We start from the raw sequence: 23,898 nt of genomic DNA on the forward strand, positions 1-23,898 counted from the left end.
CATGGTTTTATTTTAGTCACAAAATCAGGCTTCATCTATTATTGAAATGAAACTTGCCATTGTATTTGAAAGGTTACAGTTTGTGGCACATCCAGTGAGGAGGTTGATTTCCTTTTGCAGTGTTTTAAGTGTAGCAGAGTTATTTTTATGTCTTACTTTGATCTAGTATTAGAGAAAGATTTTATTTTAAATTTCCCTTGTTTTATCCATAGAGTCCAAAGTTTTCTTTGGACAATAAAGACTTAAACCTTAAAAAGAAAACCCCTGGGCTTAGGGGGCTAATGATGTAGGTCAGAGTCAGAGAGACTTTATTTATCCCCAAGGGGAAATTAAGATAGATACCTAGACCGTACATGCAATACGCAAACATCACATTGGGGAGACGGGTCAGGCTAGGTCGACTGCACAAGCAGCGACCCGGAAAAAACAAGGAATGTCCATGTTCATAACATGGAAAAGTCACATGACATGCAGGTTAAGGATACATGTAAAGATCAGCAAGCAGCAGTATGGCTCCAGGCCACTACTACTACTACTAGATGTTTACTTTGAGAGTGCTGATGCAGAAGTGTAGAGAAGGTCAGAAGGAGTTAAAGCAGTTGCACTGTGTCTTGTGGATCGAGAGAAAGCATATGGTATTGTGCTCAGAGAGAAACTTTTGTACTGCATAAGTATGGAAGCCCGTTTCCGCCACTAAAAAAAAAAGGATCCATAACTCAAAATTTCGAGTCACTTTCTCGAAATTTCGAGTATTAACTCAAAATTTTGAGTTAATAACTCGAAATTTCGAGTTAGTGCTGCCAATCAGTAATCTATGTGAATGACGTCATTTCCTCGTTACCCGGAAGCTGAAGCCTCAGCTACAAATGCTACAGCTAAGCCGTCGTGAATGCACAGATTGCTGAGTGTTTTCAGCCTGGCTTCACAAATGATGAAATCCTTGTTATTAGCTGAATCACACGGTGTTACTATCAGCAAACGCACTCGCCAAAGCGCCAATTTGTTGGGATCCGTTTTTGAGTGCGCGTTCCTCTGCGCCATATGCTTCCAGGTAACAAGAAAGCGACCTCATTCACCTAGATTTTTGATTGGCAGAGCTAACTCGAAATTTTGAGAAAATTAACTCGAAATTTCGAGTTATGGATACTAGCTGTTTTGTTTTTATTTAGTGGCGGAAACAGGCTTCCATACATAAGGGAGTCAGAAGTATGTGAGGGTGGTGCAGGACAGTGAGACACTTTTAAGGCGTGCAAAAGGAGTGACAGATGACTTCAAGGTGAGGAGGGGATCATATCAGGAATCAGCTGTGATCCCCTTCCTGTTTGCAATACTGATGGAGAGGCTGACAGATGAGGTCAGGCTGGAGTCTCCGTAGGTTGCGGTGTTTGCAGATGATATTGTGATGTGTAATGAGACTAGGGAGCAAGTGGAGAGGTTGAGATATGCTGTAGGGAGAAGAGGAATGAAACTCAGCCAAAGCGAGACAGATACGTGCGTGTGAATGAGAGTGAGGTGTAACAGTGGAAAAGCAAGGGGTAAGAGGTAGCGAAGGTAGATGAGTTTAAATACATGCCATCCAAAAGGTGGAGTGGGTCGAGATGAGTGTCAGGGGTGATTTGTGACAGAGGGATAGCAGCAAGAGTGAAAGATGGTATCCTTGCTATGATGTCTGGTTTGGAGACAGTAGTACTGACAAAAAGACTGGAGGCTGAGCTGGTGGTGGCAGACTTGAATTTGCAAACAATTCCTTTGAGAGTGACCAGGATCAGCAAGATTAAAAGCAGCAGCTCAAATTGAGCGGTTTGGAGACAAAGTTAGAGACACGACTGTGATGGTTTGGACTTGTGCAGTGGGACAGTGGATATAATGGGCAAAGGACATTGATGATGGAGCTGCCAGGCAGCGAGAAAAGAGGAACACTTCCGAGAAGTTTAATCGATGTAGTGAAGGAGGAGATGAAGAGGGTCGGCATGACAGAGGAGAATGCCAGCGATTGGATAAGACAGAGGCAGATGATATGCTGTGGTGTCGCCTAAAGGGAGAAGCTAAAAGAAGATCAAGATATGGTACAAGATAATGTCAGGGTTACTGTAAATCATCTAAAGCGTAGTACAAGCTGACAGTGAACCTGTATATAAGCAGAATTACTTCTATTGAAGAAAATCGACCGTTCAGTGACAGATCTAAGCTTGTGACCTTGTAAACGTGAAAGAGGAAGATGGTTACAAAGAGATGCATAAAATGCCTTTTCAGTCAGTGATGATCTAGTATTATTGGTGAATTATATCAACAGCAAGCTGACTGTATAAACTGTATGAAGGTCGCACAGAGATTTCTACACTTCTTAGGGAATTCAGAAACTGCAGAATAGGACAGCACATTTCTTTGTTTCATTTTGTTTCCTGGGGCCAGCTCTTTGCTCCGATTTTAGAGCCATGAGCAATGCAATTAAAGACCATCCCTAGTTCAAACTAAAAGGCTAAACTAATCACAAACTATTACCAGACAACTAAATAAAAGCTGCGTTGTGATAGCTCAGCCTCCTGTTTGTTTTATGGTTTTATGGTGATTTACACCACTCACCACTATGATAACAGCACTGATTCCTCTCAAGGATTCCTCAACAATTAAGAAACTGTCACTCCTGTGACTGTTATCCCTTTTTTTCTTTTCACTTCTCAAGTTAATTTTCTTTCTTGTAGAACTATGATCTAAATATAACTTGGTAATGTGGAAGATATTCATTAAATCAAATCAGTCAAGTCTTTGCACATTAATGTTGTTTTTTTAACAATACTCGTGATCACAATGGGCAAACATACATTAATATTAAAAATCTAAGCACATTTCATTAAATTAAAGGAAGAACAGCAACTCAGAAACAAAGTGGTAGGACCCATAAACTCACAGAGTGGAGTCAGCGGATGCTGAGGTGCATGGTGCACAGAGGTCACCAACTTTCTGCAGTCAGTCCCTACAGACATCCAAACGTAGATCCAATGAAAGAAACTCTAAACGATTTAGCGTAACAAGACATTTTGGACAGTTTTTTTTCTCCCAAATTTGTGGGAACAGCTTTAGGGATGGCCTCTTCCTCTTCCAACATGACCGGACACCAGTGCACAAAGCAAGGTCCATGGATGAGTGAGTTTGGTGTGGAAGAACGTGACCTGCCTGCACAAAGTTCTGACCTCAGCCCAGAAAGTTGATTGTCTTCATGTGGCCATTAAAACAACACCACATCCAGATGAACAGAATCTGATTTGAGGATTTGTTTACCTGATGAGCATGAATCAAGACCTTTGGGATGAATTAGAACGGTGACTGTGAGCCAGGCCAACGTCAGTCTGACCTCACAAATGCACTTTTGGAAGAATGATCGAAAATTCTCCAACACTCACAGACCTCGTGGAAAGCCTCGCAGAAGAGTTGAAGCTATCAAAGATTAATGTGCAGATATAATGGTAAACTATGGGTTAAGACTAGGATGTTACTCAAGTATGCATGTGAAGTCAGACCAGTGATTTACAATACTAACCACATAATATGCCTTAATATGATTGGTGTGACTGGTGCACAGCTGGGGGTTATATTTCTTGCTGAAGTGAAATTTGCATTAATAAATAATATCTACACAATAAATGTAAGAAAAACAGCTGCGTGAGGGTATAATACAAAAATATGTTTGGGATCTTCTGCCTGACAGGTGTGTTCACCTGTCACAGAATAGAGAGTTATTATACAGCTTTATATCAACGGTAGGAATGATTTCCAGATGGATTCTCTACGGCAGCACGGTTGAAGGAGCTGGTATGCTTTAGAAGTGTGGAGCAGTTTGTTCAGTGACTCGAAGGAATCAAACCTTCCAAAAAGTTCAGCTTTTGTGAGTGCCTTTCTGAATCATGGCCAACCCACTGAACTGACCACAGGTGGACTCCCATCAGTTTGCAGACGTCTGACAGATGATCAGATGGCTGCAACAGATCACCAGTGGAAGCTGGACGCAATACTTATGCACGTGTTGTATTTCAATTTTTTATTATGTCACATATGTAGAATTTTGACATGAAATATTAATTCCATCCACTTTGGAGGTCGTAACGTGACAAAATGTGGAACGAGTGAATACTTTTTGGATGCACTGCAGTAAAATTCAGCAAGTTAACATTAACGCACACATCCAAGCATAGATGCAAGGATGGAGTCATTAACACATTAATAGTGAGAACTTTTAATTAGGGACAGTAGTAATATTTTAAATTGAACTTTTAGGAACCAACGTTGGATCGTGAAATACACACTGAATTTATTTCTTAGTATTTTCTGTGAAAGATAAACTCATTTCATTTAGATTCCTCTTTTTCTTGAGCGTATTGATGCTTAATTGCATTGTCTTACTCCTAATGAAAGTGTCACTTATTGTAAGTTAGGTTGTGTTGTTCTCTAAGAATATCTTTACCTGAATGTCCAGCGGGCTGCTACATAGGCGGTCTGGATAGGCCTTATGCAGATCAGACAATTTCTCCCAGTCTCCAGATCCCCTTTCATCATCCCTGTCAAACCAGTTTGACCATTCTGCCTCTGTAGACACAAAGAAACACAAACACACACTTCTATATTGGTGGGAAGATGATGTGGGGATGACATCACCAATCAATTACAGCTCAGACAGAATACCCGGTGCCCAAATGAAATACTGGAGAGCTGAGCTGACATAACGACATACTGATTGATTGATAATACTTTACTGATCCTGAAGGAAATTGGGTTAAGGCTGCTGGCAACCAGCGCCATCTTACCCTTCCGAACATACATACATTACACAAACATCACATAGGGAAGACGGGTCGGAGAGGTAGAACAATGGAAATACACAATATGAGGAAAGACGGGGAGCAAAAAGGACTCCACCCAGACTGATATCAGATCAGCTCAAATGATTAAGAAAATAAATGGTGTAGCTCGGGTGTTAGAACAGGTCACCTACTAACCAGGAGGTTGGTGGTTCGATTCCTGGCTGCTCTGTTCTGCGTACCAAATATCCTCGGGCACAATACTAACCACATGTTGCTCTCCGGTGCATTCAGTGGTGTGTGAATGCTAAAAATATTTTCTGTTTTAAGTCAACACAAAGCGTTGTGGGGATCCCCAGGATTTCTCTGGCAACAGCTGAAGAATGACCATATTCTGCAGGTGCTGCCGTGCAGCGTGCTGACTAGTGTCCTCGCTGAACTCTATTACAACCTTTCACCATTTAATCTTTGCCTCAGCCTTCACTTACTTTCTCTTCTTCATGTCCAGAGTTATCCTACAGACTACTATCTGATGCTGACTAACTACATTGTTGCCTGACAGCAGCTTGCAGTCTCCTGTCTCTTTGAGATTGCACCTTCTGTCCACCTGTATGCACCGTTATCCACTCTTATAGGTCATCCTATGTTCCTCCCTCTTCTTAAAGTATGTTTTCAACAAAGCCATTTCTATCCTTTTGAAAAAATTGCTGCCATCTGTCCATCTGCATGTCTCTTTTTAACCCACCCATGAGAACCACGAGTCAGCTCAGATAAATGAGGAGGGTTGCGTCAGGAAGGGCATCAGGCGTAAAATCTTGGGCAAATTAAACAAGGTGATCATAAAGAACGAGATTTCCAAACTGAACAGACTCTTGAAATGATTAAGTGCTTTGGGCAGGTTTGTGTCAGAGGAAAGACCTTTGATTCCAGATCAGACACCCTGATGGTCTTGTGTGAATTGAAGGGAACCTGATCTGGTGTAAGTCTTCTTTCTGAGGTGCATCTTTGTGAGGAAGCAGAGCTCTGGCCCTTATTTTTTTTATAAGAAACTCCTCTGCCACTCCTGATGAAGACTTTAATAAACGGCTGAAAGAGCTAAATGAAGGACTATGGACGGCCCTGAAGCTCTGCTGACTACTACTCAACTACCTACTAACGCTACCTATTTAGCACACCAATATATTGCCGATGTATATCCTCTGTGTGGGTAGTGGTAGGTGTTTGCATATTGGGAAGCGATTGTTTCTCTGTTTCTTAGTACTACCCACACAGATTTAATGTAGCTTTTTCCTGAGCAAGACCTCGGGATGATGTCGCACACCTCTGTTTCACCAACGCCTTTTCTCTGTCTGCACGATCTGACTGGAGAGACATTATGTAGCACAAACATTGTTTTCCCACTGAAAAGATGTAGCACTGACGAGGCATTAACATAGCTTATTGACACAGCAAATATAGTCTATGTCAGCAATACGTTGCTGCACTTTGTTTGAACACAGTTTACTGACTATATTCCTCTGTAACACCAATGTTGCAGCGACAGAGGTTGGAGTCGAGATACTGAGTCTATACTCCAAGCAGGGGGGGGATGGGCTGTTTATTTGTATATTTGTCCCTACAAAATACTTTTGACAGCAGAAAATGTTACTGCCTGCTGGTGAGGTGAGCAGCTAATTAGCAAAGCAACCAGACTGTAAGCTGACAGTAGCTAACACAGCCTGGCCTGGAAGATGGACAGCAATCAAGCAATGCTCAGAGTATCCTGGGGATGCCAGGATTTGTCTGGGTGTGTTTATTGTATCTCACCACACTGCATAGATACCTACAAAGAACACCAGGTTCTACTTGGAATTTAATATTTCCCTGTAATAATATTGCTACATGTTCTGCCTTGTTGTTGCACTAAGCTGTAGTGTGAATCTTAAACACAGAAGTCCTTCAGATATGAAGTAGTTTTTTATTATAGCACAATGTGTCATTGCAACACTTGTGCAGGACATTTACTGGTCAGAAGCTGCCACAACTACCTCTGTGTGTCTGCAGTGCAACAGTGTCAATAACATGAGCCAGTCTGCCTGAAACAAAAGCACGACGATTTTGCTTGTGTTAGCTATGTTGCACCCCGGCAGCCTGTAACAATATAACAGTTTGATGGAAAATGTTTCTATGTTTTAAAAAACATGGAGCATAGAGACTTTCTTTCATTCTAGAGTAGCCATGTGGCTACAGCCAAGATAACTGCTAAGATGTAGCACAGCCCCACAGCATGTAACAGCTGATAACTAGAACTTTCCAGGAGGACAGTGTGGTGATCACAGGAGTGTAGTAAAGTGATGTTTTTCCTTCTCTTAACTGCTAACAAATGTAACGTGTTGCTGGCTTCATGACCTCAGCTACTTCTACATCTTGCTCTGTTCTGTGAATGCTTCCATTTTACAGCAGTTTCTGATGTCTTCAGTGTCCACGTGGCTTATGTTATGTTCCCAAAATCTATAATGTGTAATTCGTTTAAACGTTCAAATTACACATAACCAGGCTAAGCTAGCGATCGTACAATTAGTAAGTAGTAATGAACAATGGTTTGTTTTTTTGTTTTTTTACATACAGTGACTTGCAAAAGTTTTCGGCCCCCTTGAACTTTTCCACATTTTGTCACATTACAGCCACAAACATGAATCAATGTTATTGGAATTCCAGGTGAAAGACCAACACAAAGTGGTGCACACGTGAGAAGTGGAACGAAAATCAGACATGATTCCAAACATTTTTACAAATAAATAACTGCAAAGTGGGGTGTGCGTAATTATTCAGCCCCCTTTGGTCTGAGTGCAGTCAGTTGCACATAGACGTTGCCTGATGAGTGCTAATGACTAAATAGAGTGCACCTGTGTGTAATCTAATGTCAGTACAAATACAGCTGCTCTGTGACGGCCTCAGAGGTTGTCTAAGAGAATATTGGGAGCAACAACACCATGAAGTCCAAAGAACACAGCAGACAGGTCAGGGATAAAGTTACTGAGAAATTTAAAGCAGGCTTAGGCTACAAAAAGATTTCCCAAGCCTTGAACATCCCACGGAGCACTGTTCAAGCCATCATTCAGAAATGGAAGGAGTATGGCACAACTGTAAACCTACCAAGACAAGGCCGTCCACCTAAACTCACAGGCCGAACAAGGAGAGCGCTGATCAGAAATGCAGCCAAGAGGCCCATGGTGACTCTGGACGAGCTGCAGAGATCTACAGCTCAGGTGGGGGAATCTGTCCATAGGACAACTATTAGTCGTGCACTGCACAAAGTTGGCCTTTATGGAAGAGTGGCAAGAAGAAAGCCATTGTTAACAGAAAACCAAAGAAGTCCCGTTTGCAGTTTGCCACAAGCCATGTGGGGACACAGCAAACATGTGGAAGAAGCTGCTCTGGTCAGATGAGACCAACATGCAAAACGCTATGTGTGGAAAACTAACACTGCACATCACTCTGAACACACCATCCCCACTGTCAGATATGGTGGTGGCAGCATCATGCTCTGGGGGGGCTTCTCTTCAGCAGGGACAGGGAAGCTGGTCAGAGTTGATGGGAAGATGGATGGAGCCAAATACAGGGCAATCTTGGAAGAAAACCTCTTGGAGTCTGCAAAAGACTTGAGACTGGGGCGGAGGTTCAGCTTCCAGCAGGACAACGACCCTAAACATAAAGCCAGGGCAACAATGGGATGGTTTAAAACAAAACATATCCATGTGTTAGAATGGCCCAGTCAAAGTCCAGATCTAAATCCAATCCAGAATCTGTGGCAAGATCTGAAAACTGCTGTTCACAAACGCTGTGCATCTAATCTGACTGAGCTGGAGCTGTTTCAAAGAAGAATGGGCAAAGATTTCAGTCTGTAGATGTGCAAAGCTGGTAGAGACAGACCCTAAAAGACTGGCAGCTGGAACTGCAGCAAAAGCTGGTTCTACAAAGTATTGACTCAGGGGGCTGAATAATTACGCACACCCCACTTTGCAGTTATTTATTTGTAAAAAATGTTTGGAATCATGTCTGATTTTCGTTCCACTTCTCACGTGTGCACCACTTTGTGTTGGTCTTTCACCTGGAATTCCAATAACCGTATTTTCACGACCATAAGGCGCACTTAAAAGTCTTAGATTTTCTTCAAAAAGTGCGGCGCGCCCTATAGCGCAGTGCGCCCTATGTGTTGTAAGGAGGACGTAGTTGAGAACACCATGAGAACGTTAAAGGGTGAAGTGTGGGCGTCACCATTCGGCTAAAAGCAGTTTCACTTTCACTTTTTATGAAACGGTGCCATTTTTCCATCCGGACCAGGACTACGGTAGCGCAGCAACTTCCAGCGGATTATAAGGAAAAGCTGGCCATCTTCCGCTCCTACTGCAGCAAACACATCGGCGACAAACACATCCAGCGATGGATGACCGATGGAGACCACAGTTTCACCAAGAGTGGAAGGCAGCGCCGGGCGAGTTACGCCACAATTTGCCAATGGATTGTAGATGCTTGGGCTAACATGTCTGCTGGCACTGTTGTTCGAGCTTTCGCAAAAGCCGGCATCATTTCCGAGGAGCCGCACGGCACGGAAAGTGACTCTGACAGTGAAGAAAGTGAACCTGGCATGTTTGATGGAGATTTAGCGCAGCTGTTCAATTCAGACACAGAGGATGAGGACTTCCGATGGGTTTGATTGATGATAAAAATGTGAGTACCAAACTTTGTTTTGCTCCTGCTTTATTTTTAAATACGCACACTTGTATGCTTGTGTGTTGTTGATGATGACGATTACCGGTAATAGAAATGTGAGTAAGGTACCGAATTCAGGTTTGCTCCCGCTTTATTTTTAAATACGCATACGGTACTTGTATGCGCCCTATGTCCAGTGCGCCTTATGTGTGTGTTAAATACAGTAATGGCACACATAACTGAGACTGCGCCTTTTAGCACAGTGCGTCCTTATGGTCGTGAAAATACGGTAACATTTTATCATGTTTGTGGCTGTAATGTGACAAAATGTGGAAAAGTTCAAGGGGCCGAACACTTTTGCAAGCCCCTGTATGTAAAAAAAACAAAAAAACAAACCATTGTTCATTACTTAGTTAGCTTAGTATGCTTAGTTGGTAATAATGGGAACTGTTTGGGCTACCCTTGTGGGTGACTGTAACAAAGGTTTGTGGTCACTAGTGCAAGTTTTGGGAGATATATATGTATATGGTATAACTAGCAAGGTAAAGAGCACTGGAAACAGGCTCTTTAAGGGAAAAAGTTCTGTTCATATTAGTGCACCAGTAAAACCTGTTGCTTTGGCTGCCCCTATTCTTTGGGTACCATTGTGGTTAAATCCAAATGACTTCTGCTGCATTTATTTTGGATGGCAGTGTGTCCCTGATAAAAACTAAGTGGTGTTTAACATCTTGAGAGACACTGAGGCGCTGCATACTTTTGTCTGTGTATCTGCCCTCCCATTCTTTTCAGAAAGAAACACTGGTGTGGCTATGTGTCCGCAGAGTTACCTTGGACCCACTGGCTGCTGGCGGTGACGGTGAAATGCTCCCCAAAACTTGACTGAAAAACTTGAGTGCTCCGGGCCTCTGAAGACGCCTTAGTCCCTGTTACAACAAATGCTGTTAGTGCCGTAACATAAAACTTGCTGGGTTTCCTGGATGAAAAATGCTTTGATCATGTCATATCCCATTAAAATCATGCTAGTGGCAGGGTTAGGTTTTAAAAAAAAAAAAAAAGATTCCTACCTTGATAGACAGCAGTGTCCTCCACAACAGAAGACACATCACCTTTTGTCACTATAAAGGTCCAGGGATGCCTGTAGATAACAAAAAAAAAAGCATATGAAGAAAGAAGCCAGAAAATGGTAGCAAATCAGACAGATGAAAGCAGTAGAACGAGGGCAGAGAGTGGATTGAAAAAATGTACAGAAAGAACAGAAGCGAGAGATGAAATGAATAAGAAATGAAGCTGAGCCAGAAGCAAAACAAGAAAAGGACATCAAGAGCAGAATAACAAGGGAAAAGTGATCAGAAAAGTGATCACACACACACACACACACACACCTTCACACGGGAAAAGGACTGACATATTTCTAAGTGTCAAAAATAAAAAGTGACTGCAAAGAGTGAGAGGTTCCCAGAATACATCCTTCATAATACCACATCCTGTCAGGGACAAACAGACGGCAGCTCTGTGTTATTGTGTACGATGTTTCTTTGGACTAAAGGAGTGTCTTTGTCCTGTGGAATTGGCTTCTCTTCTGAGTATCAGTGCATGTCAATTAAGGCATTACTGTCAGTTGTGCAATGTAGCTGGGTTGCAAGAACTGCCCACCTGCTGCAGGAGGTGATGCAGCCTCACCTGCAGGAGGGCGTGAGATAGTCACAGGAGTCACTGCTGAGGCATAGCTGGAGGCTCAGCTGGAGGCTCAGCTGGAGGCAGACTTGAGCTTGGTTAAAGAGCTGATACTGAAGGGACCATAAACTGTCTGGACTAAGAACTGCCAATAATGATTGTTCTTTTCACAGGTTCAGCGTGTGCCATGTTGCAGAACCCAAAGTTTTCAAATCTTGTTTCAAGATTCAACAAGACCAATAAAATAATGCTGTCATTGTGCTGACAGCTCAACTCAACTGTGAATGCAACTGCGTTTGCATTCACAGGATGAGGTTCTCTCAGAAGTAGTGACAGCAAGGGAATGACTTCTGAAACTAAAACATGTTGATCTCTCTCTTGTAACTACAGGACATTAATAAAGAACCCAATCATGGTCCAGTCTGCTTCCCTTAAGCACAGTGACCTCTTTCTGAGAAGAATTAAATAAAATTTTATTTATATAGCACCAAATCACAACAACAGTCGCCTTGAGGAGTTTTATACTGTAAGGTAAAGACCCCACAATAATACATACAGAGAAAACCCCAACAGTCAGATGACCCCCTATGAGCAAGCACTTTGGTGACAGTGAGAAAGAAAAACTCCTTTTTAACAGGAAGAAACTTCCAGCAGAACCAGGGAGGGGTGGGGCCATCTGCTGTGATTGGTTGGGGGTGAGGAGATGGAAACAAGACAAAAGACAGGCTGTAGAAGAGAGCTAGAAAATAATTATAACTCATAATTAAATGTAGAGTGGTGTATAAACAGTTGGTGAGTGAAAAAAGGTTAAGAGCTGGTTTAACAGAAGGGGGCCTGAAAGCTGGAGGCTCTGCCTCCTATTTTAAATACTCTAGGAACAACAAGTAGGCCTGCAGTACGAGAGCGAAGTGCTCTAATAGGGTGATATGGTACTACAAGGTCATTAAGATAAGATGGGGCCTGATTATTTAAGACCTTGTATGTGAGGAGCAGGATTTTGAATTTGTTTCTGGATTTAACAGGAAGCCAAAACAGGAGCAATCTGCTCTCTCTTTCTAGTCCCTGTCAGGACTCTTGCTGCAGCATTTTGGATCAGCTGAAGGAGTTTTTTGGACATCCTGATAATAATGAATCACAGTCGTCCAGCCTGGAATAAATCCACAAGATATGATGTTGAGACAGGATTTTAGAGATTTTAGAATTTGTTCAATATGCACATTGAAGGACATGTCCTGGTCAAAAATGACTCCAAGATCCCTCATGGTGTCATTGCAGGCCAAGGTTTTTCTATCCAGAGTAAGTATCTGTAATGCCATATCAAACAAACTGTGCATTCTGACACCTTTCACCAAGAACCAGCATGAACTTTTTCAGCAATTTGAGCTGTAATAGCTCATCTGTTGGATATGACCACACTGACCCTCACTCTTGGCCTCACTCCATCTATGACGCTGTTGCTGGTTCACCACTGCTCCATTAAGGACCAATTTTGATAGATACTGACCACTGCAGACCAAGAACAGCCCACAAAAACTGGGGTGTCTTAGCATGGAGAGTGAGATGTTTGGACTCTAATGCAGCAAGGATAGCATTGTCACTCATTCTGGGTAAACACTGTTTATTTATTTAACCATTTGAAATCATGTACTTTTTCTCCCAGGATCCTTCTACTTGACTTGAACAGAATGATTTATATAATAAAAACAGTTATCATATGGTGATGAACTGCTGTGGGCAATCCCAACAAACAAAAACACAATGACTTCCTACCTCACCCCATACAAGCTGAGGCCAATTGATGTTTATTTTTGTATTTCTTCACTTTCCAAATAATCAAACTAGCAGTTGCTCGTTGCACTTCTCACCAAGCTTTTTGCTGCTGGTCTTTTAGCACATTCCAGCTTTGTGCAGATCTACAGTCTCACCCCTGACATCCTTTGACAGCTCTTTGGTCTTGCTCATAGTGATGTAGAGGTTGAAATAGAAGAAACTGATTTTGTGGATGGTGGTACAGTTGAGATCAGGAGTATCTGTAATTGATTAACTGTAATCTGTGATAGGCAGCCAACCTGTGAGAGCCTAAGGTTTGGCTGGGTTGTAGGGGATCAAATATTTATTTTTCCCACTGACATGCAAATCAATTCATAACTTTTGTATTTTTCTGGATTTCTTGCTGATATTCTGTCTCAATGAAACTACAATAGAAAATTCCTGTTTCATTCTGTGGAAGTGAGCAAACTTACAAACTCTGCAGGGCATTTGTGTAATTATTGTTCCTTTGTTAGTATGTCTAAAGAGCTTTGACTGAGAACCTTCACAGACATTTGTTAGTATGCTTGTACCATTTGTTTGGTGCAGTTTTTATACATATAAAATGAGTCTATTTTAAAAATATCAAATTACTTTGGACAAATTAAAAGTGGACATTTTTAAGAAAACGATTGGGTTGGTATCTACACCTTAAAGCTCATCTGTACATGCTGATTTACTTAAATTGATTTTTATGGAGCAAATAAGCATTTTGTTGCTGTATTTCTGCATGCTGCCACAAGTACTGCTGTGACAGCTGCAGTAAAGATATGCAAATGACATAACTGAAAATGTATTGCAGAGTCTCATAAATTCCAGCTTATTAAAATGTCTCTGGGTGCACCACAAATTACACAGCCTCTCTCTCCTGATGACACCAGTGTCTGCCTGTTTGCCAATAGTGTAAGGAGAGCCGGCGACAAGAGTCGTTAGGCAGGAATCCCTTTGTCGCCTCAACACTGCTCCGATCGTCCTCCACAGCATCTACAACTGTGGAAGAAAGTGCAAATTGGCAAAGGAATGTTAACTTGTGTCTCTGTCCTCAAGTCATTTATAAAACCCTCTCAGTGTTTCCCGGCTCTCATCTGCAGCATTCATTTTCATAACGCTGCGCGGCTCAGGGGCTAACCACAGGGCCTGCACTGCCAACATTAACCAACATCTCCTCTCAGCCCACAACAAGGCAGCTGACATTACAACTAACAAACACGGTGCAAAGCACAATCGCATAGGCCTGTATTTTACCATGCAAAGTCACCTTTCTTTTCTTTTTCTCAAAAACAGAAGAGCACAGTAGTGTTGTTTGAAAAAGGTCTCAGTTTACAAGTATGAACACTAATGTTAGAAAATCGGAGACCTCAGCAGTCGTTTGGTCGTGATTCATGATTCAGTTTCCATTTCCCATGCATGATACACACTGACACAGTGAGTGCAGCATAACTTCACACAGTGCTCTTAGCTTCCACAGCTTCCATAATATGTAAATGTGTGTCTTTTAATCAGCACACGTATGCACATTTAGTCTTTGTAGTAGGTATGTCAAGCCCACTTTACCTGAATGACAACAGTGATGCTGTGTACAGGAAGGAGATGAGCAGACACGCCTTTCTGAGGACACTCAGATCCTTTAAAGTGTCCAGCATCATGTTGGAGATCTTCTACCAAGTAAGTGCTGTTTACTCTGCTGTTGTCTGCTGGGGGCAGCATCAGTGCCAGAGATGCCGCAGGATCAAAAATCTAATCCACAAGGCTGGAAGCATCAGTGGTCAGAATTTACAGGCTTTTGTCAGTGAGGGTCAGGGGTCACTTTTCTATCACGGACAACACACCCACTCCACTCCACACTACTGAATAAGCACAGGTCCTTCTCCTCAGACTAATCCAACCATAAAGACCGCTTCACTCTTACCGTTCTCGTTAAAGCTATATAACAACTCTTCATTCTTTCACAGGTGAACACACCTTTCAGGCAGAAGATCCCAAACATGTCTGATGTTTATAGTCTACATATTATTTATTACTGCCATTTGCACTTCTCTCTTGAACACTGTTTTTAACCAACTTCATTTTTACTTTCTCCATTTTTTATGAGTGTATAAAACAGTATCTCATAGTGCATGGTCCTTACAAGGCGCTCGTGGTACTTTTATTCTAAATGTGTTGTTTTTTGTTTATTGTAGACTGTACAGTTTTTTAAAATCAACAACCTTTCACCTTCCACCACCTGAGGCACAGCCACCGATCTTAGATAAGTGCATAACATTTGAGTCAAAGCACATTTTCTCAAATGGTGGTAAACTGAACTGAACTTGTCTGTGTGCTACTTATAAACCATAATGAACAAATCTAAATCGTAATATTTGGCTATTGTCAGCAGGTAGACTTGAAACACAGCTAAAAATGGTCTGCCTGAAGCAGTGAATGTGAAAGCCGTTTAGTTTAATCTGGAAAAATACACTACCAGTAGAAGCTTTAAGAACACCCCAATTCTTCCAGTTTTTTTAATTGCAATTCATGTCATTCAAGTCCAATGAATAGCTTGAAATGGTACAAAGGCAACTGGTGAACTGCCAGAGCTTTGAAAAAAAGAAGTTAAGGTTAACCCAAACTGAATATAATGTATATTTCAGAATTATAAAAAAAGGCCTTTTTCAGGGAACAAAACCTGGGTTAACTATTTAAAGCTGCTCTGCAGCAATGGAGGTTGATGAAGCTCTGAAAGCTGTTGTACTACTAATTCCTACAGGTGGTCCAACTTTTCTGGATTACTTACAGCCCCTCTGTCTGCATAAAAGCAGGGTTGGCTCGGAGCACACCGTGGTATCATACCCTCGTGAGCATCTGTTGAACAGTATTGTACTGCAGAAAGTAGCGTGTTGCTAAAACAATGGTGAGAAAAAGGCAATTAACAATGGAAGAGAGACAGACCATCATCCGGGGCTGTTTTGCTAGATCCAGGGTCGGTGACTTGTACAGAGTGAGAGGCACCCTGAACCAAAACGGCTACGACAGCATTCTGCAGCACCGTGCAGGACCCTCTGGTGTGTGTCTACAGCAAGAAGACCCAAAACACAAGTGCAAGCTGTGCCAGAACTACCTCAGGAAAAAAGAACAAGATGGTGAGCTTGAAAACATGGAGTGGCAGCACAGTCTCCAGACTTAAACCCCATCGAGCTGGTTTGCAATGAAGTGGACAGAAGAGTGAAAGCAAAGCAGCTACAAGGTCCACATTTATGGGAAGTTCTGCAACAGACATGGGAAGAACGTTCTGAAGAATATTTGATTTCTATTTTAGAAAGAACGCCACAGGTGTGTTCAGCTGTTATAGCTGCCAAAGGTGTCTACATTGATGAGTCAAAAGTTTAGTATACATTCGATGATTTCTTTTTTAACTCCAATTGCTTATTTGTACTGTGCTTTCATTGAAGAGTGCAATGAGACATTAAACTGCATAATTTTCAATAAAAAACTGGAAAAAATGGGGTGTTCTGAAACTTTTGTAGGTAGGAAACTCAGTAGGAAACAAAGACGAACACTGTCTGCTCTCCCATGGCACATTATTCTCTAAATGATCAAGAAGACTTTATAACCAGATATAAAAGTACAAGTCTTCCAATCAGGAGTTGCTGCAGCAGACTGCAGTTGTCTCTTAGAAAACAAATGTCCTTTCTTTGTTTCCAATATTTCTCACCTTTTTAAAGTTATATTTTAGATTGCTATTTTATCACTGTGCAAGCAAAAGAAAAGTGGCCAGTGTTAGTTTGCCTAACAAATATTACCCTTGACATAGTTTGTAGAAAATCATTAATCACCAAGAGATCCCCAAAAGCTTCAGGCATTGATTAGAGAAAAGGACAACTATTGAAGGCGCTTCACCTGAGGTTCTAACATTTTCTCATTAAATCAAAGCAGTCCATGAAATGAATGCTCTGGACAATACTGTGCTGAGAGCTCAAAAACACATTTTCTTTCCTGACACGGTTTGAGCTCAGAAGTTTACACACACTCGTCAGGGACAAGAGAATTAGTATCATTTAGAATATGCTTTGGTAGAATTGGGGGAGTGTATTTAAATGAATCAACTTCCTGTGACACACCTGGCAAAATGACAGGTTCGGTTACAGAGGTTGATGGACTTCATTTTAAAATTGTGTTTCAATAGCCTACCGAAAGCCGAGACTCCCGATGTGTTTGCTGCCAAGCCTGGATATACTCTTCTTAGCGGAGTCCTCCAAGTTGTTGGAGCCCTCGTCATTGACCATCATCGCCAGTATGAGCCCAGGCTTTATGCCATCGACATATTTTGCAAGGCGATAACTCTCGTTTTTGCTGCGGTACGTGTCAAACCTGTGAGAATGATGCAGAGATTAAAAGAGAGACAGATAAAAGAGGAAAAGCACCAAATTCTTACGCCTTCTGTTCAGGGGACTTTTGAAAGCTGTGCTATTTTGCAAACAGTCTGCCATCATGAGATGACATGGAGAACACGAGTTATTTTGCACACTTGCCACTTTGCATTTTTTGCTTCAGAGGGGTTCACAGCTTGAATGAATCTCTGACGCATTTTTACTTGTAATTTAATGGTGTAAAACAAAGTTTAAAAACCTAACCAATAATGTTTCAGTCACGCTTGAGTAAAAATTGAATTGGCATTGTCCTTGTAACTAGAATAAAATTAGGAGAGTTACGACTGCATTTCACTTTTGACAACTGATTTTAAGTAGCTGCTGCAACCATTTCGACCCCTATGTACAGGTAAGTCTGCCGAGCTCCTCTCTCATTTTGCAGTAAAATCGCCGTCCTGCAGGTTTTAGCTTTAGGAGACTTTAGCTTTCTGGCACCTCGTTTGTGGAACCAGCTCCCAGTTTCAGAAGACAGACATCCTCTCTACTTTTAAGAGTTTTTGATGAAGCCCATGGTTAGGGATGGATTAGTGACCTTAAACCCTGGACCCGGTTTCTTCTTTATTCATCTCTGGCTTTCTTTCACAACATGTCTTTTTCCTGCCTTCCCCACTTCACCCTCGACCACTCACACATCCCCTCCATGAGCCTTACTCTGCTGGAGGTTATATCCTGTTAAAAGGCAGTTTTTCTTTCCCACTGTCACCAAGTGCTTGACTTGTTTCATTGTTCTCTGTAGGTTGACTGTGGTTGTGATTTGGACCTATATAAATAAAACTGAATCAAATTGAATTCAAGGACAGTAACTGTGGTCTTTATTCATCAATGTCACCTCCAAACATGAAAATCATTGTCACTGTATAGAAAAAGAAACTCTGTTTCAGCCTTTCTGACTGCCAAAGTGCATTTCTGTGACAGGAATGGCAGTTGGTAAGACTTCACTCATGAAATGAGAATTTTTTGATGTTATGTTTTAGCATAAAATGTCCGTTGTAAATGACACTTTTGAAATAAATGTTACTAAAGAGTCATGATAAATGACCCTTTAGTAACAACTGACATTCACTGGTAACAATCTCTCTTCGAAAGAGGGCTGACACTAATATTGCTCAATAATATATTTATGTCACTTTACTGGACCTATTGACCTGATGGCTGAATAGATTTTATTATTAATGAAAGGATATTAAGCATGTCATTGATTTCTAAATGTAATATCCGTCTGTAAAACACCGTTAGATTTATTAAGAGCACATTTGTCTACTTCATTACAACCCTTCATTAGAAGCTTATGATCTGCCAGATCATTACTTCTCTAATTAAGTCTCCAGATTTTACTGCAGCTCTGATGCAGCCCTTATGTTCAAGAGGAACTTCACCTGTCATCATGCAGCACCTCCCCTGTCTTGGGGTCGATTACGTGGATTATGATGCCTCGATTCCCCCAGCTTCTTTGGAACAGATAGCTGTTTTGACTGCTCTCTCTGGGATGGAGGGTCTTGTTGAGGAATGTCCAGGACAGCTTCCTTTCTCCGTGAATCTCCAGTGTCCCCCCACTCCCCACGCCAATGTACTTCCTCCCAAAGTAGCTGTGCTCCTCATCGCTGTCATCCAGTCTATGGACAAGAATGGAGAATGATAAATGTTTGGACAGTATGCCAGTTTTCAAATGGCTTTGAGACACAGAGTGCACTTTAGTTAGCCTTGATGTTGGTTTATACATACAAATTATTGCAGAATAATTATTAAGAGTTTGTTTTCTTTCTCTTCCAAGAATTAAAAAACCCAAAAATCTTTTATGTGTGTCAGTTCTGTTAGATAGTTGGTCTTAAGGAGAGACAGAAGAATCAAATAACAAGAGAGCACAAGTCCTGTACAACAGGCTGTGACTCGTGATTACTTTACCTAAAAATTAGTCTGTTTTATTAATCTAAATTAATTTTTATAAAAAACTCCGTTAGAGTTTGTGTCTGATTAGGTGAAAACTATGCAGTCAAATTTATGAAACCTGATGAAGACAACAAAGATGGCATCAATTAATACTTTTTAATAACCATAACAGGTATTAAGTAAATGAGTAAATAGATCTTTTACTAACAGCAAAATGATAACAAATATTTTTCTTACTAATCACAAGTAGTCTAATATGATAATGTTTGTCATTAGTTTGTGTGCAACAACAAATTCACTATTTAATACGCTATCATCACTGATAACAAAAGACAACGCATTGGGATATCGAACATATTTGTTTATTACTACCGTATGTTGAGGTCGTTCTCTGTTAAAAGTTTCATTACTGGTCTTATTCTTCTGCTGCCTCATTCTACCTTCCCGTCACAGTCACGTGGCGTCACACGAGCCTCAGTCAGTCCCCTGATGTGTGCGTCACAAGAATTCTCGGATGGGTCTCAGGACCAAGTCGCTCCATTTTAACCAAACCACAATCCTTTCTTTACCACTCAGTTTAGTCTTGTGATTCACACTGCTACCTTCTTCCAAACAAGTATAATCACTGCTTTTTAAACACGATGTATCCACCAATTAGTAAACGTGGTAAAAATCTTACACTTACTTTTTTTCTTAACAGTAAATACCTAATAACTCATTTTTAACAAATAGTGTTTTTATTCTGCTACGTTTTATAAACCCTCACCTTCCAAATAGCAAGATGGTGAGGTTGCCTTTATAAGGACAGTCTGGGCTTCCAATGTGCAGCTCCCCCTTGTTCCCAATCAGAATGTGTTTTGTCCGAAGCAGTATAGGCCGGTTGGTGTCAGCAATCACCAGCTTTCCTGTGGGGAAGAGAGGAGGGTGGGTGAGTGATGAAGCCTCCTGGCAGGTCTTTCATGCCCCTGTGCCCACAAACTCCTTCTGTCTTCCTACCATTTATGGCCCTGAATTCAGGCTTTCCACACAAACACATACATGGATGTAGCTTGACAGCTATCTCTTTTACTTTGTCTGTAGTTCAATGATTTCAGCTCAGTAGTAAATAAGCATTCAGTGATACATCCTGCATGTATTACTTCTCTCAGAACGACCGTAGCCCTTTGTTTACCACATTTCTGTCATTAATTAAAATGATTTCTTTTGCACAATATACTCTATATACTTTTCACTTTTTAATTAAATTCAGACCTTCAAGCAATCCCACAGGGAATTGGGAAAAATGAAGAAGCTGCTAAGAAACTGCAACCATCAAATACCTGCAGAGTCAGGGACAATCAGCAACTACACTCTGCCAGTAATCAGATAACCTGCTGCAACAATCAGCTGGCCAACAGAAGAGAAACAAGCCACTGACATCAAGACAAGGAAGCTCCTTACTATGCATGGAGGGTTTCACCCCAAAGCCAGCACCCTGAGTCTGTACGCTAAACAGAAGAAAGGTGGCCAAGGACTAGTGGATGTCAGAACTGCTAGCGAAGATAAAAGAACAAAGATCTATGAGTAAATCAGGAAGATTAATAGTTTTCTTAGTGAATATCTCAGGTAGCAGAAACGCAAGCAAGAGAAGGAGCAAGAAGAGGAAGCATCATGGAAGGACAAGCCCCTGTAAGGCTTCTCATTTGTGACCCCTGCACAGGGGCGTAAGTTCCAGGGGGGTTCAGGGGGTTATGACCCCCCGAACCAATATAACCCCCCAATAAAACTATGAATTATCTTGCATAAATAGGCTGTTGATTTTCTTTACTCATTTCAGGTATTACCAGCAAAATAGTCGCATGTTTAATCATCTGGGAATTTACCCACAAAGTTACGCTGATGCCCCTGCGTATCAAAAACCCAGGCAGTAGGAGAGCATGCTTTCCACTGAGGAGCAGTAGAAGGCCAGCAGCAGCTTCTGGTTCAAGTTACTCTTCCTCAGGACATGGAGAAAGTGCAGCTGCTGTTGATCCTGCTGTTCTTTACCAGGGCAATGGTGTTGTGAACGAGATCAGCAGAGATGAGATCAGGTGTCCAGAAATCTGAAGGTGGAGACAGATTCCACCAGTTCCCCATTTATAATGAGAGGGAGGGGACCAGTCCGTGCCTCCTGAAGTCCATTATAAGTTCTTTTGTTTGAAGGATATTCAGCTTCAGGCTATTTTCGGAGCAACAGCCAGACATGTTTTCCATCTCTGCCCAGTACACTGTCTCACCTCCATCAGAGATGAGCCCTACCATGGTGTTGTCATCAGCATACTTGGCAATGACGTTAGTTGAGGTGGGTTGGTGAGCAGTCATCGATGTACAGGGTGTATAGTAGGGGGTTGAGAATGTGCTTGGACCAACTGGCAGAGTGGCAAAATTTGTTGAGCTCCTCTGAGACTGAAGCTGCAGGTTTGGGGGGTTCTGGTAAGGGCTACGAGTTCAGTGACTGTAAATCCCAGTGCAGCTGCAGCCTTAGTTACACTGAAAGACTTTTCCTGGACCATTTCAAACACAGATAAGCTATGCCCCCCTACTCCTCACCAAAACACCTCACCTACTGCTCATATTACACAGTCCAAATGTTACTTTTCTCTGGTGGGTCTGTGTTGGGTTCAGCTAAATTCAAACCACAATCCCAAACCACTGCAACTATGGGACACCTTTTGTTATCTCTGAAGCATGTAAGAATCATGGTCTCTTTCTTCTTCCTTTCTCTTGCTAGTTTTCTTCCTATGCTGAAGCTTTTCTTCACCGGTCTCCTGAAATATCACTTCAGTTTAGAGAAAGATAAAGAGATGATAGATTTGTCCAGTTTACCTCCGCTGAGAATCTCAATAGAGTGGACAGTAGCTGAAGTTGTGAGAAGGACCGTGCGGTTATTACTGATCGTCACACGGTGGTCTTCACTGTGTCCTGGCATCCATGGTTGCAGTCCTGGCTCCTTATCTGGGCATACTGAATGACACAGAAAAAAACACCGTTAACTTTGATCAGCTCATCAGTCAATGAGATCAACATGTGTACATTTCACTCATGAAAAGATTTCAGAACAGTTGGTTCAGCATCATTTTTACATCCATGTTTAGGGACAAATATTGTACACTGTTATATACTGAATGTTTTTCAGTTACATTTTATAGACATCAAAAAATACAAACGTTTAAAATATACAGATGGCCAACAAAGCAGAGGAAAATGAAATATAGAGTTTCTTAGCACATCTTCAGTGCTCCCTAACATTGATTGTCCTTCTTTGGTGAAGCCCAGACTGACTTCCCTGCAGCAGAAAGAAGTGATGATGCTAGTCACAGCTGTCAGAACAAATATTGCTGTGCCCTCACATATGTGGATCACAGACTTTCATTGATTACAGATAAATATCAAATCTGAGAACTTTGTTGATTGCACCTTGTTTTTTGTATCCAACTCTGAAGCTGTGGGATCATTTCACAGAAGGACTACAAAGCTGGTGATCTTTTTAACCGCCTTTTCACTGTTGGTCACTAAAAGCAGATTATTTCATGCAAAAAGTATTAAAAACTACACTACATTACCACAATCTTCATCCTCCTGTCTATGACTCACTACTCTATGTTGGTGCTTAAATGAAGGATGTCTCAGCTCCTAAAATTCACCAAGTGAAAGTGAAGTGAAAGGAAAGATGGGGCTGCAGGTGGAGCTTCAACTGTAAATGCACAAGTGTATCTTTTAGGTGTTTTTACCTTCAGTGAGGCATGGCACACATATGGACTTTACAACACATGGTAAGAGAAGGACTTTAAACAGCTGATCCTTTTCATTTATGTTTTTTAAGTTACTTAAAATGATCAGATTTTCTGCCCATCACTGTTTCAGTGTTCAAAAATAAATTCTTGTTCATAAGAAATGTGTGTCTGTCATATTTCACAATGCTTTTCTTAATTAAATTTGTCTGTCCATGTGATAACACCCATTGGAAGTCAAAAAAGAATGAAAAGGTTCTATACCAAAAGAGCCAAGCTAGGACAAGTTCGTAAAAATGCAATCAAACAGGACACCACTGTAAGTGGAAGAGACAGCCCCAGGTCAGTGCCTCAGTCTTACAGCCCTTGCACATTTTTATTGGCCTGCAAAAAAAACTTTTTTATTTATATTTTTAAATATGAATGCAGTTATTATTATTGTATTTGTTACACTTTAAATCTGAAAAATAAAGACAATATGGTACAGCTTCCAATTTCTCAACAAACCTGTCTTTTAACGTGGCCTCTAACTATAAGCATTAAAAACTCCAGGTAAGTTGAAAAATCTTACCTGCTGTGGAGTTATTATGGAGTAAATTATTCATAGCCATGAAAATAATCTTTTGTAACAGGCTGCAAACCCAGCGACATTGCTGGAAATATAGACATTAACATTACTCATGTTTTATTACACAGCCACACGGGATTGATGTTAGAGTAACAATGATCAAGTTAGGCCCGTGTGGCCTCCTACACATTGTTTCCAAGCAGCTCCCTCTTCTAAAGACGCTCAGACACTGAGTATGTCCAGTAGGGCTGCACGATTAATCGTTAGAAAATCGCGATCTCGATTCATACTTATGTGCGATCTCATTTCCAAATGACAAC

General features: G+C 41.3%; 1 protein-coding gene across 4 annotated transcripts in view; it reads right to left on the reverse strand.

The window, feature by feature from the left end:
- The window catches only part of LOC102298511 (cell migration inducing hyaluronidase 1), a 134,877-nt gene that overhangs the window by 55,749 nt on the left and 55,230 nt on the right, over positions 1-23,898 (reverse strand). For all 4 annotated transcript variants that reach the window (XM_005947796.2, XM_005947797.2, XM_042214328.1 and 1 more), the window contains exons 3-9: positions 22,106-22,243; positions 20,028-20,166; positions 18,751-18,987; positions 17,136-17,315; positions 10,550-10,620; positions 10,313-10,408; positions 4,460-4,581 (exon numbers count right to left, since the gene is read on the reverse strand). In XM_005947796.2, the coding sequence (XP_005947858.1) occupies positions 4,460-4,581; positions 10,313-10,408; positions 10,550-10,620; positions 17,136-17,315; positions 18,751-18,987; positions 20,028-20,166; positions 22,106-22,243 (983 nt within the window). The remainder of the gene's footprint in view (positions 1-4,459; positions 4,582-10,312; positions 10,409-10,549; positions 10,621-17,135; positions 17,316-18,750; positions 18,988-20,027; positions 20,167-22,105; positions 22,244-23,898) is intronic.

Source organism: Haplochromis burtoni, unplaced genomic scaffold (genome assembly GCF_018398535.1).
Source record: "Haplochromis burtoni strain Fernald_Lab_line unplaced genomic scaffold, NCSU_Asbu1 Contig_549, whole genome shotgun sequence".
Lineage (NCBI taxonomy): Eukaryota > Metazoa > Chordata > Actinopteri > Cichliformes > Cichlidae > Haplochromis > Haplochromis burtoni.